Below are 25,741 nucleotides of genomic sequence, written 5' to 3' on the forward strand. Positions count from 1 at the left end.
AAATGATGTTTTAGTCACTGCTTTTTACTATCATGTTAACATGGTGATTGTAAATATTAGGCCCTCAAATGTCTGTTGAATTAGCCAACAAACGAGTAAAAATTACTATTTGTATTCTTGGATTACAATTTTTAATTAAAAAACTTAAGTGAGATATCAGGACACAATGTTGAATGTATTTTGCTGCACGAATAGCTTTAACACAACTTAAAAGAATAAATTTCCTTTCAAACTACAAAAAGGGTTAGAATTTCTGATGTTTGTAAAAATGAATACAAAATGGCTACATAATAAATATAAAATGTCTACATAATTATTCTTCCATATAAAAATTCAAAACCCTCATGCTTCAATGTGATTTGACATGAATGTTTACAAATTTTTGGCAATCTCTAGACACTGCTGTTGCAAGATTCTGAATTTGTAAGCTGAAAATCACTACTATGCTTCAAAAATTCTACTAGTCGAAACACGCCGAAAAAAAGGAGAGATGTTTAATGTGACAATGGATAGCCTAATTCACATACTAAATTGCTCTATACAGGGAGATTTCACAATCCAGGAGCCATAGCCATGTTGCTGTAAGTAGGATTTCAACAAAGTTTTAGCTTCTTGATAGGATCCAGACATACACTATAGAAAGAAAAAAAATGGAATTATAGAACATAGGCAGAATTTGGCTAATGAAAAGTAAGTAGCCCTAATCTTGACTCTTTAGTTTCACATTTTAAAAATTAAAGTATGTTTGAATTCCTGTATTATTTCTGAAACTAAAAAATTTCCTTCCCAACACTCCTGAAAATTTCTTCTTTAACATTTTTGATTAAAGAGTAATCATACTCGTGACATAAAATGTGAAAAATAGGTAAAACATAAGAAAATAAAAATCACCTCTAATCTCCAAACTACAGACAACCACCATTCACATTTCGGTTTATTTCCTGTGTTGGCCTGGCTTCCCCGTGGTTGCCCTGCATCTGCAGAGCTTTGGGACCAGCCAAGGGCTTCAGCAGGCGCTGTGCTTGGGCACCTCACACTGGTGAAGCTTCCACTGCCTTCACCAGTTCACTCTCCACTGGCTCCTGCCGGGTCTCCCTGCGTACAGGGCAGTTTCTCAGGCAGCCAGGATACACAGAGGATCGACCTCACCCTTCCGTGGCTCTCGAACTGCCAAGTCTACCCACGTCTCTGGCTGGCTCACCACCTGCCCCAAGCAGGACCGCACCTGGATTTTCCCCATGGGCACCCTACCATTCGGGCACCTGCAGCGGACAAAGCCCCAGATCAAGACTGCCCCCTCTAGCAGCAGCACCTGCCCTGCTCGTGGTGGCGCTCTCCCTCTGGGAAAACTGTACAGTTCTTCCGTGGGAACCAGCAAAGAGGAGGAAGAGGGACAGAATGGCCCCAGCAAAGGAGACACAAGCTCCTGTTTTGATCCTGAGCTTTAACCATTTTTCAACAATGTACACTTGTCAGTGTGCTTCCTGCCTCTAGTCAATTTCCAAAGTGGTGAAAAGAAGGTTTGACTTTGTCTAGTTCCACACTTGTTTTACAGGGATGATTTACAATCTCTTTACGCTGCCAAGACCAGAAAATGTCCATACGAACTTTTACACTTATGAATGTGTGTATGTACACACAACCGCACTGAGCACAACAGCTTTGCAACTGCGGTCACACAGTCTGAGCACTAAGGTACCAGTAAGACTGAGAGGTGCTCACGTGATGCTACATCATTACTGAGACTTAGACGATGAGAGACAATACACTGACAGCATGGATGTCATATTATGAATATGGCTCATGTCATTATTACGTTGAATGAAAAAAACATACTAGAAAACATGATTACCAAAATGCACTTAATATTTTAAAATTATGCGTAACCCAAAATTTATATGCATGATAAGAAACTGAAATAACATGCTTATATTACCAGATTATTATATTTAACTAGTAGATGGGATTACAAGTAATATTTTTCCTCTATACTTTAAAAATTGTCGAGTTATCCACTTAAACACGCTAAGTGTTTATATTTTTATACTAAAAAAATAATATTTTTAAAGAAAGAAAAAGGTTATCTACATCACCTACTTTCTCTGGCAAAATTACACGCTGAAATTAAAGCTGTTTCACAACTCTGATACAGCAAAATTAGTTTATTTCGATACCTTAATGTACTATTTTAGAATAGTTAACTTCTATAATTAGCACAGTTAACACTGCAAACAGAGGGAACCTGATTCCCACTGGTTGCTCTAGGCATGACAGCAGGTTCTAAACAACGCTGTCAAAGCACATATTATACAAAGACATACCACAGCTACTTCAAGTGACAACACTTACGGACCTAGATTCTAGCATGTTTGTTTAAAAACTAAGTTTACCATTACAGGGCAATAGCCCATATTCAAGACCTATTCAAACAATTTGTGCTACACATAATCATGAAATGACTACACTATTGTCTTCAGTTACATTTCTACGATCGATCACTCCATTCCTTTTCGGACTTACCTTAGCTGCATGATATGTACGAGCTTCAAGTACATCCTCTTTCTTTGCTTCCCCGGCAAGCAGGTTAAATCGACTTAACATTGCGGCCTTGCACAGGCGACTGGCCATGGACATGCCACTTTTAAAAGGGGAGCTGAGACAGAAAGGAATGCAGCAGTCACGAGTCGTCACACAAGGACTTACCACGCAGGCAACTGTAGGGATTAAAATCTGCCTAGAATCAAGGTACTTATCTCAATTATGTAGGATGCACAGAGTGAAATTTTTACATAACAATATTTGGAATATTTCATTAGTTTCTGAAGTTAACTTTTTTCTGTTTTTATTTTTTATTGTTATTGAAGTACAGTTGTCTCCATCACCTCCCCCCACTACTCCACCTGCACCCTTCCCCCCTCCCACCCTTCATCCTACCCACCTCTCTGGCTTTGTCCATGAGACCTTTATACATGTTCCTTGATGACAATTCCCCCCGTTCTTCCCTCCCCCCTTTTAATAAAATTACAGTTTAAGTTATTATAGTGTTGCATTAGAAATTAAAATAGACAGTGGTTCTAATACTTTACTGACCGAAGTGGGGGCATGGGAACATTTTCTGGGATGACAGAAATGCCTCCCTTGCATTTTGACTGGGGTGATGGCTGCACAGGTATGTACCTGTGTCAGAATTCACGAAACCGCCCAGTGCATTTATTTCACCGTGTATAAATCCTAACTCCCTGCTAAAGTAAAATATGCACACCAACCGCCTGATTCTACATATGAGTGCAAGTATGTACCTGTTTTTAATAGAAGTGGGTCCATGTATCATGCACTTTGTGGTTATTGTAACTCCTTTCCTGAATATCTTCTATTTGCTCTTATGATAGATTACAAAAATGGCCCAAATCTTTCATTTCTCTGTCTCCACACTCTTTACAACATCATCTTTCGGATTCACCCATCAATTAGCTTTCCCCTGCCCCTGAACTTGGGCTACCTTTGGGACTGGTTGCGGCAGACAGACTAGACCATGTGCCAGCTCAAAGCCAAGATCTCAAGAGGTGCTGTGTTCTCCTTCTCGGCTCTCCTTCCCCGGCCACGTGAGCCAGATGGGACAGAACGCAGACACCAAACCCAGCTGTCCTGCTGAGATCCGCCAAGTGGACCTTCAGTTAACCTAGAGCTAACCCTAGACACATGGGGGAACCCAACCAAGTCAGCTCCGTGGACTGAAGGACCTGTCAGTGGTAATGAATGTTGTTTTTAGTCACTTAAGTGCTAGGGTAGTTTGTGTGCAACAGCAGTTCATGTACGCTCTTCTGTATGAAAGCTTCTGATCTCTATATATTAATTTTCTACCGACTTTCATTCCTATGGTTTTTCAGATTATTCTCTTGGGCTTTTCAGGTATAAAACTGTACCCATGCAAAGAGTAGTGATTTTACCTCCTTTCCAATATTTTATATCTCATTTCTTTCCCTTGTCCAACTGCATTTAAGTGAAATGTTAAGTAACAGTATTAATAGTAAACAATCATGTTTGTCTAGATATTAGTGAAAATGCCTCTGGGATTTCTTCTTCAATCATGATACTTCTGGACTAATAAAGATATATTTTATCCTTAACAAAAAATCTACCCCTGTTTTATTATCTAGAATAGTTGTAGAGCTGAATTATATGCCTTATAATTTATAGAGATACGGTGTTTTTCCCTAGATCAACTAATCTGACAAATTACATTAATAAGAGTTTCTAACCTGGTATTATTTTTATTATGTTACTACCCACGTGTTCCTAGGGGAAAAACCCGATTGATATTGTTGTATGAAATACATTACTATTTTAACGCACTGCCTGATTCTGCTCCCTAATATTTTATTTGGCAGTTTCGCTTGGGTAAAAAGTGCGCCTGCTCGACAACCCCGGCAGGCGGGGCAGCAGTCCTCCGTCACACTCCAGGGCCGCCGATGCACGACTGGTGAAAGCACGTCAGTGTTGTCCTTCCTTGTAGGCAATGCTGGAAGTCTGCTGGAAGTCTGCGCTATTTAGAGGTTCACAAAATTCCCCTCAGAACGGTGCTTCCTCTGAAGAAGAGTGAGAGTACCTTCTTGATAACTTCCTCATGAAAATAATCTATTTAGATTTTTCCTTCTTTTGTACCAATTTTAGAAATATTTTTTCCTAGAAAATTAATCATTTCAACCCAGATTATCAAATATATTGGTGTGGTTGAGAAAGAAAGTTTATGATTCTTTTCTCTGTTTTTGAGTAATTACTCCTTAGTTCATTATTTTGTAAGAGATGAGCTAGTAATTTTTTCCCACAGATCAGTTTAGAGTTATTTCTTTTTTATTCTCTAGCTCTTAGCTTTTCTCGTTTCATCAGTTTCTTCATTCTGCTCATTTCCATTACTTGCTGACATAAGCATTTGAAGTGCGGGTTTTTCCAGCAGCTTTAGCTGCTCACCCTACAAGTTCTGACATGTAAAGCTTTTAACAGCCTGTTTTCTACACATTTTGCAGTTGCATTCTATTTCTTCTTTGAGCCAAAAGTTAGAGAACTGTTTCAGGGCCATGAAATGACACTTAGAGAAACACAGGTTCTGAAAACTGGTTTTGAAAGCTGGTGCTACCACCTTTATAGAGCTTCAGTAAGTTATATAACTTCTCCATGCCTGTCTTCTCTTCAGGAAAAAAAAAATTTTTTTCATTAGTACAATGCCGACAGCATAGTCACATTCAATTAACAATACCTATTATTGTTACCGTTCAGAATTCAAATAATCGTATCCAAAAAAGTTAGAATAAAAACTTGTGTTAAAATATGTTCCATGTAACATGTCATTTTAAAAGAAGTTAACTATGCTGACCTTTCTGTGATCTTCCCACTCAGGCCATCCACAATCTCCAAAGAAACATCTCCTTGTGCCCAGTTCAGACTCAAGAATCTACAGTCCACATCGGGCTGAAGTAGAAACGCAGACGGCACTAGGCTGATGTGAGGTCGGTTGACCAGGTAAAACATGGGGAGCTTTGCCGTGAGTGCATCATCCACACGGTGCTTGATGGCAATTTCTAAGCCTCTTGTGTCACTGCAGTTCTCATCCCCTGGAGGACACAAACAAAACACTACTGGCATCAGAGACGCCCCACAAAATCCACTGCGGAGTCTCACATCCACTTCCTTACCCCTTATCCTGCAGCCTGCCCTCCCCTCCTGCTCTCGGACAGCTACTTCCATATTCCTGACCAGAACCAGGGCAAAGCAATGACACAGTCTCCACTCAAAAAGAACCTCCCACAGAGAACAATGAATTAGTATTCCAGTGAATAAAAGCAAAGAGCCAGAGCTGGCACAGAAGGAAACTTTTTCACAGGGCATGCCAGAGGGAACTGGCTCCTCCTGTCTGGATTTCTCAGAATCCAGCATGAAGGCAGCGGCACATGCATAGCACTTAAACGCGCTGAGAAAAACTTAGTGAGAGAGAGTACGTTACTTTTCCATATCCGAGGGCCACAAATTACAACTGTTCCAATATCACAACATTCTACATTCATGACACAGTTTTTTTAAAGGTGACCATTTCTGATTAAAATTGCGGGCAATACCAAAAGCTAGTGTTTTCAGATAAAATAATTGTTGAAGAGGAGAGCTCAAAAACACAGAATGTACGGGCTGCACCAAACTCAGCACGGAAGTTCGGGAGCGTCATTCCTAGTCAAAAATCAGTGACTTTACAGCAGATCTCTTTTTGCCTTAGAGGGCTGGAGGTTTTCACAACAAGAGAATCCTGCTGGTACCACCAGACACATTGCACAAATAAAGCTTTGTGTCCACATCACTGGAGGAGCCGACTTAGCCACTGGACTCACACTCATGACTATCTGGGAACTAGAAAGCAGTGTAAAAAGAACCTGAGTCACCTTTTTCCTAAGCACTCCTTTGAACGTATCAAATTAAGATATACTGACAGATGAAGGCTAGTCAAGGATATACTGGGGCACAGAAAGAAGTTGGGAAGACATAAGGTTTGTGGTATAGTCATTATTTCTGCAATGAACAGAAAACATGAATTCAAAAGAAAACATTAGATATTATTTACACACTGTCCTACAGACTAAATGTGTCCCTACAAAATTCAATGACTTGCCCTGGCTGGTGTGGCTCAGTCGACTGAGCACCAGCCTGTGAACCAAAGGGTGGCCAGTTTGATTCCCAGTCAGGGCACATGCCTGGGTTTCAGGCCAGGTCCCCAGCAGGGAGAGTGCAAAAGGCAACCATACATTGGTGTTTCTCTTCCTCTCTCCCCCATTCTAAAAATAAAAAATATTTTTTTTTAAAAAAGATGTTACCCAGGTGAGGATCTAAAAGCTTTCACATGGTGTAACTGTTACCAAAATTTAACAGACAGTGAAAAGGAGCCACATGATGGTGGTGCTTAAACGGATCCACAAGAGCACCTAAAGCTTTGAAACAACTAGGACTTTACAAAAACTACAGAAATAAGCTCCAAAACTGTTTGCCACTGAACTAATGTTTGGCAAGCCACTGAAATATAAATACAGTATTCTGTAATATCCCCCATCAAAAAAAGAGATAATTTACTGATTCACCTTATTGATTTTGTGTTCTACTTACCTCCTACTCAGAGGATGGCGATCAGAACCAAATGTATGAAAAAGGCGTAAGGGTAGGAAAGAACCAAAACAGGCACTTAGTACCATTCTTATTGCAGGGACAACTAAATGTAAGCTATTAGATTTGAGAAGTTCAAGGGAACATCTTCCAAAAGTAAAAATTGAATATTGTGTAAATTAAAGTGTATGTTCCAGACAGAGCACATTTAATTGGCAAACCAAAATATTAAGTCTTAGCCTCTTGCAGGATGATGAAAACTACATTATACTAAGTGTGAAATAATCACAGAAGAGTAGATCTATTTTCTTCCCTTAAATCCAGTGTCACACACAGACAACCTGAGTTTACATTGATGAACACTGTATTTCCTCATACGAGCACTAGGAGGTATGGGGGCGCACTCACCTACAAGTACACCGCTGATATAGACTGGCTGTATGAAGTGACTCAGCAGCGCCCCCTGGACACCAAGCACCTCCCATTTCATCAATTTGTCACTTGCGGACATACTGCTTACTCTATTGGCAACATCTGCAGGACAGTAGACAGTCAGGTAAATTTTGCCTTCAACAGCCACATGGAGACTCAGTTCTTCATTGGCTTCAAATGCAGATATTGAATGTGGATTAAGACGCCTGGAAAAAGAAAAGCAAGTTTCTTCCTTTAACAAACAAAGCCGACAAGGTAAAATCCACATGTATGTAAGAACTGTTCTTACACGTGTGTACCTGGCCAGTGTACATTTGATTCAGTAGCAGAGGCAGATGACACCCAAACCTAGGCGGGAACGCAGTGGCTTGGTTCCAAACATTTTTTGCCTGCCTTAAAATCAAATGAAAACCTTTTTGTTCCTTACTACAGTAAATATGAAAATTTCTGTATGAAAAACTTTAAAAACTACAAAATGAGGTAATTAAAAAAACCTGACAGTCTTTATTCAAGATTCATCTTCAACACAATGTTAAAACAATAAAATCTAAAATTATTTTTCTTGAAGTTCCCTTTGCTTTCAAAGGTGTGAGAATTTTTAACAAAATATTGACCATGGTTTTCTGCAGATGGTTGGACTTGAAGTGAATTTTACTTTCTTTTCTGTGCTTCTCCATATTGTTTAATTTTCAGGCTAACTAAGGTTACCCACTCATCAAGATAATGAAGTGTTGGCCATATATTCACCAGAAAAACAAAATTCATTCCTTAACTCCTATATTACTGTGTGAATGGTGCATAAAGCCAAACTTTTCTGAAGTTTATGAATTCTCAAAACTGGAGATTTTCAACAGCCCAGGAAAGGTAAGCGCTGAAGTGCATCAATATTTAAGTAGTGGCAATAGATCGACTGAGTAGAGGGAGGGAGGCAGAATTTGTGGCCTCTTGTAGTCTACAAATAACACCTCACGGTTGGAGGGGAATATGTGAGATGTGACCAGGTGGCCCGTGGAAGGGACTCAGAACCGCTGACACAGCCACCCTAGCTGCTTTTAGAAACAACTTCTGTGGTACTTACAGCTGTGACTTGATCTGGGCTGATCCTTTAGGCAGCTGGTTCACGTAGAGGTAAATGTTGATGTTCTGTTTGACAGTGAGCAAATTTGAAGCTGGCTCAGTACAAAATATTGATTTTTCCATCATAGTAGGATTTTTGCTGTAGAAGAGTAGAAGTTGTCTGTAAAAGTACCTAAAATAAATGAATGATGATGTTACCGAGTCATATAGCTTAAAAGTATTATCTCAATGAGCATCACATCCCCATGTGTGATGAGCAACATCTCTGTACGTCAGAACACTCATCAGTAACTCCAAAAATACCCCCAGAGCCAGTCCCTCGAGACGGCCTCAGCTGGGGCCCAGCTGGCCCGTGACCCGCTGTGAAGCACCCTTCCCTCCTCGACTGCTGTCCCACTCCCATCTCACACACAGAAGACCCGTTTTCCTCCTGACCCCTCCCTCCTTCCTGTCACAGATTTTGGAGACCAAAATCCAAGAGTATAGGAATGATAGAGTGAAGACCACAGCTGTGTTAAGAAGTGAAGGTCTCCTGAAAGACACTACTAATCAAATCAGGGACAAACACTATTCTGCTTATTTTTAAAAAATGGCTTTAATCCTATTATCAAAAATATGTACATAACACAAAATTAAGTACCATTATGTAACAGTGCCAAGCATGGAAAGAAATAAATCTGAAAGAGGTATCTTTAAAGAAGTCAAATAATTCAACAGCACCGGGGGGATGGGAGGACAATGACTTGCAGTGCCTCAATGGACTCCCTCAAACTTTCAAGATCCATATTTACGTTTTTCAGATAAAGTAATATACCTAAATTTGTTTAAAAATACTCCAGCTAACAAAACACCACCTACAAAAAGTGAGGATGTGTAGTTAAATAAAAACAGACACATGCTGATAACTAGATACCCTGATAACTTAATATTGGTATCAGAATGCTGAAATTACCCCATGTGAAATGTCCACTAAAAGGTTTTATATACTGTAAGTTCAGTGAGGTAGTAACACTTATTTCCCACCTCTCCTGTTTTCAAACTAGGGGACTTCCAAACAGTAACATTCCTGGCCTCTCTCTCCTGCCTGTTATCGATCCACTTGTAAGGAGTGGAGGGACTGATGAGTTCAGAAAAAGAAACTAGGCCTGCTCACCTCACCCCTTTCTCTGAGATCTGTCAGCCTAAAGGAGACCTTACCTACACTGTTACACGGTTAACTTGCACAGACCTCCTGGATGGAAACCCACCCAACTCCCATGCTGCTCTGGACAAGTATGGCTAATGCAGAGGTGAAATATTACCAAGCCTACATGGTCCACATTTAAAGCTATGCTCTCCGATTAATTACTTTAATCAGTAATAAAGATGGTATTTTGATCTTGGAGAAAAATGACTCTTACAACTGGATTCTCGTTATTAAAGCCACTAAAATCCAGATTAGACACTGCAGTCCATACAAGAAGGCTTCCAAAAATGACATGGAAATAATCGGATCAGATGGCTTGGATAAGAAACTGTCACATCCCTGGCCCAGAGAGCAGTGAAACTCCATTTGTAAAGAAAGACAAACATCAGGCAGTTCTTTTAGGCTGGAAGCATTACCGTTTGGTGGCACGAAGTGTGTTTACTACCTTACCTAAGGAGAGACCTTCTTGCCGTGACCACAGCATGTGTGTCGTGCAACACTCTTCCGTCTGGCTTAATGCACTGGCTGTAGTTGTACTCGCCCGTGCCGAGAGCCACAACTTCGTGCCGTCCGGCTGCAGGGAGCAGTGATAGCAGCAGGTCATTCTACGCCCTCTGCCCCAGGTCCAACCACCACACCTCCAACTGACCATTTTACAGTCAGTAAATATACAATCCAAAATCACAGAGAAATAATTCTACAATTGCAAAGAAGAGTTTGAGAGTCTTCAACAAGTCCATTAAAACAGCATGTTTTATATTATGCTATTTTATCTCAATTTTTACAAGCACTAGAATCACCAGCTACCCTTCTCCATCGAGACTGATTTTGCTTGCTAAGACTTCACTTGCCATTCTACTTCTGTTAAGCAAATTACAGAGTGCCTCTATTTTTTCTTAATGCGCTCAAACTCACACCAATTTCTCGTTTCTTTCTTTGCTCTCCTGAAACTGCTCTTTTTGAGGAAACAAGCACCTTATACTCTTCCCAGTCTTGCTCCACTTCCTCTGGCTGCATCTTGAGATTTCCTTGATGCTATGCTCCCAACAGACATCACTCCCCTTTCACAGTAACTATGGGGTCTTCCCATAGCCTGGGCCCTACTTCATTGCTCTTTTTTCTCTCAATATTCTCCTCTGATCATCTTGCTTATTCTTTTATTTCAGTCCTGAGGATATGAGAAAATCTCTCCTCTTAGTCATTCAAATGAAGGTCAGTTTCACATATGCAACTACCTAAGGGACTTTCATTAATTCAACAAAAATTGTTGAGGTCCTAACAAGTACCAGGCATGGAAGTGGACGCTGGGAGTAAAAGGCTGAGCCAGATCCCCTCATGAAGTTTCTAACAGAAGACAGAAAAAAGACTGAATAATTCACAAACTGTGATCAAGGCCTTGAAGGAAACAACATGGGCCTAATGCAAAGACTGGCGAGGGAAATGCTACCGCACGCAGACCAAGTGCAGAGTCCTTCCCTCTGACACTGGAATGGAAGTCTCAGGAAGCGGCATCAGCAGCACAGTGGGGAGGGAATGGTATTTCACCGTCACTCAGAAATAGCTGATGCAGACTCAGGCCTGGCAGAAACCAGTGTGGCTGCTTCCGGAGAGGGCCACGAAGGGCGTGGTATCAGAGGCGATTGAGAGAAAGAGGCACTGTAAGCCATACTAAGGAGTCTGTGGATGTCACAGGGAGCTATGGCAAAGCCACTGAAGGTAACAAGCAAACAACATATTGGGTCACATTCTCTATGTTAATCGTGTAAGTTATCCCAGGAACATGAACTTGATTTTTTCTTCAGGCTTTCACCCTGTTTCTAACTTCTTCTCTCCCATGCTCTCGCCACACAACTTTATGTCAGCTTCCCTGTGTGCATGAAAACACCTCTCCCCCATGTAAACTTCACGTTTTTTAAAAAACATTTTTTCTCTTCCTGTTCATGTCTACCTCACCTCTCATATGGTACTCCATTAGCTGTGATTCTCTAATTAAGATCTAATCCTTGTAATATTTGTAGCAAATTATTTGTTGCCCATTATTGCTTAAACATCAACTATCTTAATCATCACAAATGTAATTTATTAAGCTTTTACTAAATGCCAAGTACTAAGCTAAATACCTTATTTACATTATCACAGCCAATCCTAACAACTCCATGAAGTAGAAGTTGTTACAATTCCCACTTAAGAAATGAGAAGAAAATTGAAGCAGAGAGATGGTAAGCATGTGACCTGCCCAATAAAGCAGCAGGGCTGAGCCTGATGCTAATGTTTCCAACGAGTATAGCACATTTTATCAATCCCTGTTCGAAAATCGTTCATAGCTAACTACCGACTTCATTAAATCCAATTTTTCACTGGCTTTAAACCCCTCCATAAGCTGGTGACATCTCACCAAACTACTTGTTTTGTATTACTCCGTACATAGACTCCTCTGCACGCACCACCAAGTTCTCTCTCCCTGGCCCGTGAACGGTTCTCTCAGTTCTCTCGCTGCTGCTCTCTTCCCTCCACTGTGTCCGCCTCCCTGTCTTGCTTCCCTCTATCCCTCCCACCTTAGTAACCCTTAAAGAGCCAGCCAAGTCTCACCTGTCTGAAACCACTCAACTGTATCAGTTCCTTCCTGTGAGTTCTTACACATTTGTGGATTACAGAAAACAATTTATAACTTTTATTCACCTTTGACTTTAGAGACCAAATCTCAAGTTGTTTTATATCATCTTTAACACCTTATTCAGAGATGAATATAAAATCCAAAGACTTCTAATTAATGGTCAAGAACACTGAAGAGTAAATAAAAACTAAAATGTAGTTGGAATCACATATCATGTCCACACAAAAACCAGAGGGTTCATGATTTTTTCATATATTGATAATTTCTTACTTGAAAATAAAGCAAGTCTGTTAATTTTTACAGATCACTTCTCAATGTTTGTTATAATGGGTATCAGATTTCAGAATTACTGTTTAATATGTCAGGCATTTTACCATTCTGCAGTTCTCTACTGGTTTCTGCTAAGTATACTTCACCTTTGGAAGAGAACCTTTGTCTAATGACCCACACCTATTAGAAAAGGCCACTTCAATAAAACACTATCTCCAATGGGAGCAAAGAGAATTAATTAAGTTACTATTATAGTATAGTTCAGATCATTAAGATATCTATCTAATAGCTTTTTTACACACCAACACATGCCAAATATTTGGACTTACCTCTTTCAGTTATAAAAGCAGCCAATGAATTGCTACATTTCAGATATTCTGAATGACTAGAAATTAGTTGATTAAATGTTTCTTTAACGATATGAGAAATCTTTGCATACTGCTTGTGTCTCCCTTCTAGAAAACAAAACAATCACATGCAATATGAATTTGAACATTGTGTTTTCTCCCAGAGGCCTCTATTATTCATATTATAGTTTCACAATTGGATATGTTAATAATTTATAAAGATATATAAGTAAGTTTATAGTAGGTCGGGATTGAGATTTTAAAGTATTTACGTTATCGTTTTCTTGCTCTTGAGTGACAAGTAACTACCATCAAAAAATGAATTAATTGACAGGAATTTCCAAACAATCGAGCATCAGAAAACCATTGCTTTTTATTAATGACAAGACTACCAATGATATGGAACAGAATTCTCAAAAAAGTAGTTACATGAAAATGATGAACTCTCTCCTTCTAAAAAAAAAAAAGACATTTCTTCAATCTTTCTTCTGCATTCCCTATTTCTTTAATTTTTAGCAACATATGAAAGGAAATTCTCCTCTTTGAGGAAATGAAACAGGTTTGAACAATTAAATATTAATGTTTATTTTCATACTTGTGCATATTTTAATTATATATTGTTATTGGGCTGGCCAAAAAGTCTATTACATTTTTTCCATAAAGTTAAGACATTTTTCATTTTCACCAATAACTTTATTGATCTGGATATTTTGAGCATGTTGGCTGTCTCCCACTATTGGCTTCTTGTGGGGAAAGGCCATAGGTGCTGCTAAACATCTTCCAACGCACAGGACAGCCCCACAGCAAAGAATGATTTGGCCACAATGTCAGTAGCACCAAGAAACTTTACAAACCAGTCTTGACACATTCAATCAGTCACAGCACTTTCTCCATACACTGCACACATCTTTTTTGTGTGTTTCAGCTGCATTTTTACCTTTTTTGAATAAAGCAAAATACACTGAAAATGCATTATTTTCTTTTATCTTCAGTATTAAAATGGCTGCACAAAAATTCACCAATTTTTGTTAGTTTTTTATAAATACATGCTGATGTAACAGCTGTCATGATACAATCTAACAAAACGGTTTCCAGTGAAGTTAAAGATACCATCCTAGGGAAAAAATGTAACTGGACTTTTTGGCCAACCTGACACAATTTTTAATTACTCACTCTTCTAAAACAGAACACTACAAAGGACTTTCCTACCATAGTGCACTTTCGAAACATATGCGGGCTCAGGTGAAGCAACAGGTTCTGCAGGGATGGGAGGAGGACCTGTGAATAAAACCAGCAGAGAAGCAAACATAAAACTTCACTGTTCCAAGAGCAACTAGCTCACCACTCTGTAATGAAATGACAATCCAAGAAGGATTAGCTTGTTTGTACACTTCTGCGAACTCCAGACCATCAGATACCCACTAACTAAGTCTCGAGGAATGTCCTCCCTATTTGAAGTCAATTACACAAACACATTTCTGGGTTTCCTAATGTTATGCTACTATAAAGCTTGCTTTGTAACAGTTATAACATTCTGAAAAGTCATTCAAATGAAATCCTGTTTTAAATGCTTAAGAACAATTTCCTATTTACAGTAATACTGTGTAAAACATTTTAAAGTAGTTTATTAAAAATTTAATAAGCAAAAAATGTTCATTTTTAGCGCTATCCTGACTAAAGTGTTTTCTAGAGGAATACTACATTCAAAGCTTTTGAAGCTTTTAATCCCATCCTTTGCAATGGCTTTGCAATTTGGTTCCAAAGTTAGGAAATGCAGGAAAAACAAGAAAACGTGACACTGAACCAAGAGGTAACCAAAATGTAACCAAACATGAAATGAATCTATGCTTGCTATGCCAGTTTTTGTAACATGTTAACATGTTCCTCAAACTGATGTTTACTGGGACTCCTACCATTCGATCATGTGTTACTCACACACTCTGCTGAAGGGCTTTGCATGTCAGTCACTGGAGGCACGTACTACCCTTGGCCCCACTTTTCAAAAGTCGAAAACTTAGGCTTAGAGGGCAGATCATTTGCCTTCCCAGCATCAATAGTCCAACCTGAGCAATCCAATTCTGCAGTTTACACTCTTAGCGTATTTGCCATGCTACTTTAGACTATTATTTTCCCAAGTAATTCCAGCATTACTGAATTTAACACAGGTAAATGTCATAAAATTGCATTAAAAAGCTCTAAGTATTAAAAGAACAATGTTAAGTGAAAAATGAGAGCCCAATAAACTAGAGAAAAGCAAGTCCTAGGGCTGGAACCCACTGACAATCTCACAAGTTATCAGACAATTCAGCAACATGTTTTCCTCTTTGAGGACTGAAATATATCAGAAGAGTTTTAACTACCAAATACATCAGCAATCAAACAGCAATGGTAAGGAAATTATCCAAATTCTCCCACTTCTACCTTGTAGTTGCCAAGTAACTCTTCATTAACAGAACATCCTCCACGGGAGTCCCCCTAAGAAAATGGTACCTTTTACTAACACTTCATAATCAAGAGTATTTACCTGAGGTTTCCAAATGTCTTGGCTCAGGTTCATCCAGCTGCAGGAGTTCATCAAGAGCTAATTTTGCTGCATTGGATCTGGACTCCTTTTTATTCTGTCCCAGTCCAGTCTTGTACTGAATACCATCCACCACAGCACAAAAGGCAAAATATGGTCCCAAAACGTTTCCTTGAAAAAGAACTAAGAGTAAATACTGCAGGACTTCACAGCATAAACCTGCAAAAGGTATTTGTCACACAGGGTAGCATCCGAGAACAACTGTGGGAAACTAGCTATCTCAGCCTGTCTGCCTTTCTGTAGGGCCAGCACAGGCCTGGAGGGAAGCTCGTGGGTCCCAGAACCAGTTCTGAGGAATCCTTTGAGCAGCTGGCCGGCCTGCACTCCGCCGTAGGGCCCACCTTACAGGACAGGGAGTGACAGCAGCTGGCACAATGCCCAGCAATGGTGAGCATCCAAAAGTATCTGCCAAATGACCAGGGACAGGCAAAGGTGGAACCTCTGGAAACATCTCTCTTCTTGACAACTTCAATACCAACAAAATTGCCTTTCTCCCTCTGAGTGCCCTGATACTCCCTCCCTCTGAGCGCCCGAGGTGGAGGGGATGCCTTTGAAGAAATCCTGTGCCCCTCTTAGGAAGTTGAAAGCAACTCAACCCACCACAGTCATAGGGCAGATGAAAAGGATTCACAAGGAAGACCAAACAAAATAAAGAATTAAAATAAATGTATGGTCATCCAAAATTCCTCCAAGGATTACCTTTGCACCATTACTCTGACCAGTTTTCACATTTGCCTAATAAAAAGGGAAATGGAATAATTTCCTAAGTTTACAGGCTGAAGAGTGTCCTCGTTCCAGTCCCACTTGCTGGTGCCTGGACTTGCGGAGGCCCACTGGAAACGTCAGCCACTACTCCGGCCACAGACAGCTAGGCTCACCACCACTGCACAGGAGCCTCCTCCCCACCGTCGTCTCCTGGTCTCCAACAGGACACCCACTGCCGGTTGTTTGTGAAGAAGTGCATCAGGCTACAAGCAACTACCGACTGCACCTGGGAAAGCTGCTCCCCCACCCCCACCCCCTATGACCTGTTTCCCCAGTTTCTTCCTCCAGGGCCACCTGGGTTCCATTCCAGATTTACTGCACCTGAAAATACTGTGTGTACTTAACAAGAGGCCCAGATGGCTCCTACGTGTGAGACTCCGCCCAGCGCATCTCTTAACCAGGGCTGTCAGAGCCCTGACACACCCCAGCTCTGGAGCTCTGGTGGGAATGGGTGTGAATCACCTGTGGAGCGCGTGAAAAACACTGATTCTCTGGTTTCACCACCAAACCCACTGAATCAGAGTGATCGATTGGTACTCCGCACACACGATGAACTCCACTCACAATCAGTGGGTTGTGTTTTAAGCAGTTTTTGCTCAGCTCAATGAAGATGTACCCCAATCAATTTTTTTCCTCCTGTGAGCCATAGTTTACCTTTCCCAGGGGTAGTCTGAGAACAGAGGAAAGCCAGCTGGTTACACAGAAAGTGAGCCCCCAGTACTGACCACACGAAGTAGTCCGACCAACAGCGACAGACCTGGGAAAACCCCCTTCCACACCAAGACCCTGTCTGCCTGGATGGGGACACACATGTGTGCACTCTAAGACTGTCGGCGCCTCTCAGGAGCACTTCTCTTATCCCTCCACTCTCCTAAAGTGCTTCCTGGGCACTGGGCACAGGTGATGGAATCAGAAGCCGCTTTCCACCTGTGGTTGGTCTGCACACCAGTGGCCTTCCACAGGCACAACGTGGGGACAGAGGCTGCTGGGCGCAGCAGTTTAGAGACAACTGAGAGGAAACAGTCACAGACAAGTCCACAAACGACGAGGCGCTTTTTTGACCTGTGATTCCTGAATTTCAGAAGCTAAATTTGACCATAATTTTTGTTAGGTATCAACCTCACAGAATCCAGTTCATGAGATAATCATAGTCCAAATATTTAATATCCCTAAAAAGCATCTTTATTCTACAAGTATTTACAACTGAGAATAATACATGAGGCTGATGAAATTTCAGTTCTACAAGCTACACACAGAAAAATTAAATGCTATTTTTATAAATATTTTGTATGAGTTACTTAGATTCTCAAAAAGCTAAATATTAATATAAATTTTCTGAAATATACCAGTAAAAGATACTAGTAGTTATCTGGCTGTAACATTACGGGAATACAGAAAATAATCAAATTTAGCACCATTTGCATGCTCTGCTTGTAAGAGGAAAAAGCTTCCCAGTCCTGTAATAAGCAGACACGGCTTTCACTTGCCTGTTGTTACTGTTTCCTTAAGGTCAAGCTGAACCCGCTGCATCTGTGCGAACTGGTGCAAGGCCGACACGGGGTTAATCTCTCCACGCTTGTATTTCATTATAAATTCCTTAGGTATTTTTTTTGGAGGAAGGACAGGGTTTGAAATAGATGAAAGACCTCTGGAAAACAACGGTTCTGGAAAATTACCTAAGAACAAAGGTTACGCTCGTCAACTTGGTAAATTTAAAGAAAACGTGAGCAAAAGCACTAGTCTCTCCTCTAAAGTGGAAGACTGTCCCGGACACGCTTAGTCTTGTGTGTTTTTCATCACATCCAAGTGTCTGCTCAGCAATTCTGGTGCAAACGACCAGTGCAACCTGTCGCTTTGAACACTGGATACACTTCCGGAGCCCTGAGACTAATTTGCAAAGAAGGGCTGTCGCCGCCGCCCCCCCCCCCCTGTCACCAGAGATGAACCACCACGGATTGCCGGGTTGCCTAGGTCTGCAGAGGCTCTCCAAGCCCTGTATCTGCATGGCGCCACCACGCCTACAACAGAGCAGACACAGACCTGGGGCTAGGCCTGCATCTCTGGTTTCCCAACTACTGCGTATTATCTTCCTCACTGAATTCTCAAACTGTTAACGGGTGTTTGTCCCTGCTGCACACGACACGCTCCGCCGAGTGACCTGTGGAACACAGACACGTGGGTCCAGGCCCCTCCCGGAAGGGGCCACAGCCTCACCTGGCTCTGGGAAGACACACCTGAGCTGCCGGGTGAGCCAGCAGTAAAATGTAACTGAGCAGCCCGGGGAGGGGCATCTGCAGGCCCAGTTCCACGTGGGGCACAGCCACAGGTGTTGGGGTGGCCAACAAGTCCCTCGCGTTTATTGCGTACAACAGTATCATTTTCACTGATAACACTGATTTGGATATTTTGAGCATGCTGACTATGTCCTGCCCTTGGCTTCCAGTGGCCAGAGGCCAGGGCTGTGGCTTAACATCTTCCAACATGTAAGACAGCCCCCCAGCAAACACACAACATTGTTTGCTTATTGTGCTTTATAATTTCAAGAAAGGTGAGAGGGCAACTGAAATGTTCCTCAAAATGTCAGTAGTACCGAGAAACTTCCAGAAACCACTTCCCACGCGTTCCATCAGTCACAACCCCTCTCCACACACACACAACACAAACCTTTTCTTGCGTTTTAGTTGCCCTTTCACCTTTGTTGAAATTATAAAGCACAATAAGCAAACAATGTTGTGTGTTTCCTTCCACCCTGAATATGAAAACGGCTGCACAGAAAGGCACCAGCTTTGATACATTTTTTAAAAGCGCACGCCCACAGGACGGCTGTCAGGATACAATGTAACGAGCGAAGGTAAAGACCGCTAAGCGAGACCAGAGCCGTCCTGCCGGGCGGGAAGGGGAGGAACCGCCCCGCCAGCCCGACGCCAGCCCGACACCTGCCCGGACACCTGCCCGGACACCCCCGGAGACCCCGGCCCGGCGCTCCGGCGCTCGCCCGGGCCGCCCGCGGTCTAGGGAACTGGGAGGACGCCGTACCCGTCACCGGTGTGACCTTGGACGCCAGGCGGGCCAGGCCGTCCCTGTCCGAAGAGGGCGCGGCGGGCGGCGCCACCGTCGGCGCAGGCGGCTGGGCCGGCAAGTTCTTCTTCAGCATCTGAGCAAAGCTGGGGACCCGGTCGCTCTGGAACCAGCCACTGTTGGCCGACATCTTCCCGCCTGGGAATGGCGAGAGAGGTGGCTCGAAGAGGCACACGCGCCGGCCGCGACTCTAACTGACGTCGTGGCGGCTCCGGGACTAGTTTCGGGGGCGAGGGCCCGGACCTGCCACTCGCGCCCCCGGGGGAAAGCCTGGGGCCCTCGGGGGAGGGGCGAGAAGCAACCCCCGGCGCCCGCGTAGCCGCGGTTGCGGGTGGCCTCCCCGCTCCCGCCAACTCCCACCCACCGAAAGCGTCCTCCCCGACTCCGCGGGCGGAAAGCTGAGCCCGGCCACAGCCCGCGGGCTCGCCGGCCGACGCTGGCGCTCCCCCTCCTCGCCTCAACCTCCCACTTCTGGCCTCCGCGTGAGAGCCTCGCGGCCGCCGCCGCCTGCAGCCCTCAAGAGCGGTCTCGCGATGGGCGGTGCGGACTGACAACGCCCGCTCCCGGCTTCGTCCAATCACCACCGTCTCTGAGCCGCAGGCCCGCCCCTACACCTGGCGTGAGCCTACGAGGGTGTGGAGCCGCCAAAGGTCCGGTGCGTTGGGGTGAGTCACGTGCGCTGGGGCCACGTGCTGCAGGCCGGCGTCGCCCAGCGAGGGCGTGTGGGCGCTGCCACCGCTCGGTGCTGGGGAGTCAGGCGCGGCAGGCGCGGGCCTGGAGGGTCACTGGCTCCGCTCACTGATGCCCCAGCAGCCCTCACAGCGTCCTGCGTGGGGCCCCTTGTCCATGGTTTCCTTTCCTCGAGGAAACCCTTAGCTCTATCCCCAGTTCTACTCTGACAAGGCCTTGTGTGTGCCCGACGCTCGGCTTCACGGAGCCTTGGGTTGATGGAAAACACGCGAGACTTCAGCTGTGATCCGGAAAACGGGTCTCCGCGGCCGGTGGGCGTTCTCCCTCCGTCGCTCGGGAAACGCCAAGGGGGCCCTCGGGGAGGTGCCTGCTGATGGATTGTGGAGCACGTTTTTCTCGTGAATTACTCATAAGTTTCGGCGCGCAAGGCAGGAGGATTNCCGACGCTCAGCTTCACGGAGCCTTGAGTTGATGGAAAACACGCGAGACTTCAGCTGTGATCCGGAAAACGGGTCTCCGCGGCCGGTGGGCGTTCTCCCTCCGTCGCTCGGGAAACGCCAAGGGGGCCCTCGGGGAGGTGCCTGCTGATGGATTGTGGAGCACGTTTTTCTCGTGAATTACTCATAAGTTTCGGCGCGCAAGGCAGGAGGATTTGAGTGACATTGTTGTAACAAAAGTTTAAGTGTGCACTACTATTTATATGGACCAGGTTTCTGAAGAGTAAAATCGCTTTACCCAAAAAGAAAAAAACAAACAATAGAATCAATGGAGTTATACCGCCTTACAGCAAGAAGTAATATCCACCCACAAATACCGGGGCTAATTGCGTGAAAAAAAAAAAGCAGCTTAATTCTTCTCATTAAGCAGTGCGTTTTCAGTTAAAGCCTATGTTTAGTGATTATCAAAATGTGTTGATTATGTCATTTTGATGAAGTGTCATTTAGTAATTGTAATCTAACTCAATCCAGAATTTTACTTAGTAACATTTAGAAACTGTTGGCCACAAGAAATTGAGAATATTCAAATGTTGCCAAGAAGCGTGATAAGGATGATGAACGAAACTTCCAAGCACAGACATACATAATTACATTAGGATCAAATCTCAGGAGAGACAGGCAATAGAAATAAAAGCTCAATAAGTAAAAGGAACGGGTAAAAATTACCTTACAGATAAAGCATATATATATATATATATTTTCTTCTGAAATAATTTTATATTTACCCCTGCATGCACTTTCTCTTAATGGTAACATCTTGTCGTGACCATAGTCTATCAAACTATGAAGTTAACTTGGTACTAAGTTTCAGTTATTTTGTTCGATGAAGCAACTTTCTGACAGTATCATCTTAAATCTAAAGTGGGCACAGAATTAGCTTCTCCGGAAGGTTGGCGCAGTGGACACAGTGTTCCCATAGCCCCCAGGGCAAGGGTGCCTGGGGGGCCCGGAGGGATGAGATGGCAGATGAGCGGGCTCCCGGGAGGAATACAAAGTTTCCGGTCACTGCGGCTTTAGTTTGCATTGTGCTGCTGAGTTGCAGTGTGACAATAGCAAACCATTATTAATTCCCCTAGACCACTTTCTGTCTGTCTATCCAGATATCTGTCCATCCATCCATCAAAACATGCCCTTGACTGACTAAGTATCTTGAGTTTTCTGGAGGGTTTTGTTTTGTTTTTGTTTTTTAGAATCTGTCAGAGAGAATACTGCCTTATTTACCCCAGTGCAAGATTAAGCACCAGAGGCTTTCTTGAGGTGTTTTGTAGCTCGAGGTTCTTCAGTTCTATTGTTCACTCAATTTTAAATGGATTGTACCGACTTGGCTGATTTTACACCTGAGTTGTAATTAAAAGTATCACAGCTACTTTTGAATATTTTAGATTTTCTATCTTTTTAAAATCTTTTTATTACACTAATGCATGTACATTATACATATACCTTCATAAGCACAAAACATATATGCACATGCACCCACCTTCACATGCACAGAATCATTTAGACGTACACATAAAGGACACATGCTAATGAAAACAGCCGTGCTGGGCAGTAGTTGGGAACTAGAATAGCTGCTGTTTCTGCAGCGCCTGCTGTGCCTCTCCCTGGGGGCACCTTCCTCGAGCTCGTTTTTTTATACGGACATCGTTGTTATAAGCACTGCTTATCTTCTATGAAAACATGCAGTAACTGACCCAGGGCAGGCCGCTACTATTTTAAAAAGCTATCCAGGGAAGAAAAAAACCCAAAACCAACTACAGACTGAAACCAATTATTGTCACTTTATTACAGTAGCGGCAAACAATATTATAATAATATTTAATCACATCACAATTACTCAAACTATATACAAATAGATATTTATACAAGTCTGCGTTAAAAAAGAAAAAGTAATTAATAACCAAATATCACATTATAAACAAGATTCCTCCTAAAAATATGGCCAATAACAAGAAATTCACAGTTACTTTGAAAGTGTTTGGAGGTGCGGAAATCGCACTGCACGTAACACAGTTTATAGACCCTAGGGAGCAGGCGTACGTATCTTAGTCTAGTTTTTCACAAAATCTGCATCATGCAGGACTTCACTGTATACAGAATGGTGGGACTAGAACAAACAGGTTAACTTAAAAACCTTCAATATAATGGCCACAAAATTAGAATTATTTTAAAGTTATATTTAAAATAATTTTACTATACAAAAAAACCAGTGTCATAAAACTTAATGGACACAATCACAATGTGTTCACAGATCAAGTGACTTTTTAGTGTTCTTCCTTGTCCTTTCCTTTCCTCTCCTTCTCATCCTGTAGTGCAGTCCCCAGCTTTTTGATGAGGACGGACAGAACCTTGTCCAGGGGGTCCATGACCCCTCTCTGAAGCCACTTGGGGATGGTAGTCCTGGCGTGGTGGAAGCCCAGCTTTTGAAGAATGTAATCAACGCCTACTGGATCGATCTTCCTTCCAGTCCAAGAAATTAATCTAAAATAAGGATAAACAAGAATTAGGAGCACGGTGTCCCAGCACTGTCCTGAAGGAAGTTCAAGACATCACTAGTCTCCATTATATGCTCAAGACAAAGTATTTTCAGTAGGTGCATCTGATTAATCTCACCTACGATTCTTGGGTTCACTGTAATAGCATTAAAAAAAAACGTGATTATCAGTAGCCTTAATAAGCCCACACACAGTAATGGGGGTCAGTGAACTTCTTTCAAGCCTAGTGTTACATAGCCATCTTAAACATTTAAAGGACATCTGGTTCACTCTAAAAGATGTTAATTAACTTGGTGGGAGAAGTCCTTCCACAATGTATAGGAAGTCAGGATGACATACACTTCAAATATCTTCCTGTTTTGTCAATTACACCTCAGTAAAGCTGAAAAAACACAAGTTCGTGTATGTGGCACAATGGGAGGGGGTAAAATATGCAGAGTGTTTGCCATGTACTCAGCATGTTCTAAGGAAGTGCCGTTTCCTTCCAGTTCCTTCCTTTCCACATGGAAGAACGGCCACGCGTGAAACGCTCCTGGCCTTGAGCCACCCCTTTCTGAAGGTTCATCTGATTGCACACTAAGGGAGAAACAGAGTGGTGTAGTTCGGTTCCCTCCACCCTGCCTTCTCTCATGGTGGTCTGTCCCTTTATGCCACCACAAGTTTTTCAAGGACAGGCCCCTAAATCGGCGAGGCCAGACTGTTCCCGGCTGCCGGCCCATGGCTAGGTGAGCACCCGGTGCTCCTGGCTGCACGGCTCCAGCCACCCCGCAGGGGCCTGTGGCGCTGAGCCCCCCGGGGGCAGCCCAGCCTGGACTCTGTGGTGGAGAGCCACTGTTGCTCGACACCCAAACCACAGACTGTTACCGGCTTCATCAGTAAGAAAATTGTCATTGTGATTTCCAGCTGCTCTCCCACTGTTTCAATGAGGGGAAAGGCTGGTACTCAGCTCAGACCTCCTGAAACTCTTAACAGTCATAAGCACTTGGTGCTGATTAACTTATGTTACCACCGTAACAACCCTACATGGCACGTCATACCATTTTCTAAATTTTTACTGTGCAGCAACTGATGCAGAGAGCAGTTCTTAGGGCCACTGGGCGAGCCACTTCTCCAAAAAGCAGGGCTTAGCACCCCAGCCCTGCACCACGCTGTCCAGCCCCGCCTCACATCGAGGAGTTGCACGCCAGTTTGCTGGAGGAAGGAGCGTACTTACGGTAAATGAACCATCATATGCTCCTTTCAAATTAGAGGACACAGTGAGTCGTTAACAACATTTCGTCACAACGTTGTGGAACCTCAACTCTTACTTACACCACTTGGCCTGTGCAGCACTGTTGTGTTACCCACTGTTTCCCTTAAGGTCACAGAACCAACTCAGTGAGGGGCTGACTTCACTAGCCAGTTGTGTTTACTTAGACTTAACAAATACAAAACAGATTCTCTAAGCAGTTCTATGCATTTTGACCTTAGCAATATTTTAGAGTTGTTCCTTAGTATTGACACTGTGAATATTTCTCATGCATTTATGTGCTATTCATACTGAAGTGTTTTGTTGATTTGGTTACGACACATTTCACTGCATACAAATTACCAACACGAAGTCACTTTCTGCTTATACAGGGCCCACTGGCTCACTTCTAAATGTGCATTTTGGTGAAAAGCATTTAATAACTTGACACCTAACTGTGACCCTTTCTTGAGCGCCCGCAGCGTCTAGGCAGACACACATGCCACTGCTGACCTGAGCGTGGGCTCCAAGTGCCACGTGTTGCACAGGAAGTCCCTCCAGTCCACGGTGGTGTAGGCGATCCCGTCTTGTCTGTCCTTGTCGGAGGCAGCATCATCGTGGACGATGACCGGACTTTTCTGTCCTGGCCGAGTCGATAAAATGCGAGGTGGGAAAATGGCTATGATGAAAACAATAGATTAGTATTGCAAATGTTTATCAGTTTACTTTAAACCACTGCACAAACAATAATTGGCTCCCCTTGTCATTTTATCTATGAACTGGCCACAGCCTCATTTAATTACATTTCTTAAAAAGTAGTATTTTTATATAAGCTATAAATAAGTGTCAATAATTAATATTGCTTAGAGAAAGATAATTATCAAAGTTCTTTCATTGTCTTACAATTATGCCATCATTTATTTTTGAGTGACGGCACAGGTTTTACGTGTATCTGGGGGCCTAAGACGAATGGGCAAGGACACGGGACTTCTCTGACCACAGGCCTGGGGCGCTGAACTGACAGCTGTGGGTTTCCCAAAGAGTGGATTCAGGTGAGCGGCTTGTTACTTTTGCCGCTTTGTTGAGATGTAATCCACACACCATACAATCCATTCATTTAGAACGTGCGGCCCAATGGTTGTAGTGTGTTAACGGCTGTATGTGCATTTGAACAGTGGCAACTAACTTAGAAGCTTTTTCTGTAAGCAGGCTTTGCACTCTATGTAGCGAACACTCAACTGTCTTACGAACGACAGTCTTACTAAGCTGGTGATCATAAATAATAGACAACACGCTACTTTAGTATGCTGTTGTTTCCCTTAGTCATTTCACCTGAGTAGTAACATT

At 42.9% G+C, this 25,741-nt stretch overlaps 2 protein-coding genes across 10 annotated transcripts in view; both read right to left on the reverse strand.

The window, feature by feature from the left end:
• Positions 1 to 519: 519 nt before the first annotated feature.
• ADAD1 (adenosine deaminase domain containing 1) lies at positions 520 to 19,617 on the reverse strand. 2 transcript variants are annotated; one of them, XM_037058593.1, is made up of 11 exons: positions 19,446 to 19,617; positions 17,897 to 18,085; positions 15,588 to 15,755; positions 14,273 to 14,341; positions 13,046 to 13,171; positions 10,283 to 10,406; positions 8,648 to 8,785; positions 7,546 to 7,775; positions 5,372 to 5,609; positions 2,521 to 2,653; positions 520 to 633 (listed from the first exon to the last, which is right to left on the reverse strand). In XM_037058593.1, the coding sequence occupies exons 1-11, from the start codon at positions 19,615 to 19,617 to the stop codon at positions 520 to 522; spliced, it is 1,701 nt and encodes a 566-aa protein (XP_036914488.1). The 2 variants fall into 2 exon arrangements, with proteins under 2 accessions (XP_036914488.1, XP_036914487.1); XM_037058592.1 differs by having other exon boundaries at positions 8,648 to 8,818.
• A 3,124-nt stretch (positions 19,618 to 22,741) lies between these two features.
• Positions 22,742 to 25,741, reverse strand: part of BLTP1 (bridge-like lipid transfer protein family member 1) — a 118,679-nt gene continuing 115,679 nt past the window's right edge. For all 8 annotated transcript variants that reach the window (XM_037058586.1, XM_037058588.1, XM_037058591.1 and 5 more), the window contains 2 exons: positions 24,908 to 25,073; positions 22,742 to 23,152 (listed from right to left, as the gene is read on the reverse strand). In XM_037058586.1, coding sequence (XP_036914481.1) covers positions 22,936 to 23,152; positions 24,908 to 25,073 — 383 coding nt within the window. In that variant the 3' untranslated portion in view covers positions 22,742 to 22,935. The remainder of the gene's footprint in view (positions 23,153 to 24,907; positions 25,074 to 25,741) is intronic.

This window comes from Sturnira hondurensis, unplaced genomic scaffold, assembly GCF_014824575.4.
Source record: "Sturnira hondurensis isolate 20B ecotype Veracruz unplaced genomic scaffold, ASM1482457v3 Scaffold0010128, whole genome shotgun sequence".
NCBI classification, from domain to species: domain Eukaryota; kingdom Metazoa; phylum Chordata; class Mammalia; order Chiroptera; family Phyllostomidae; genus Sturnira; species Sturnira hondurensis.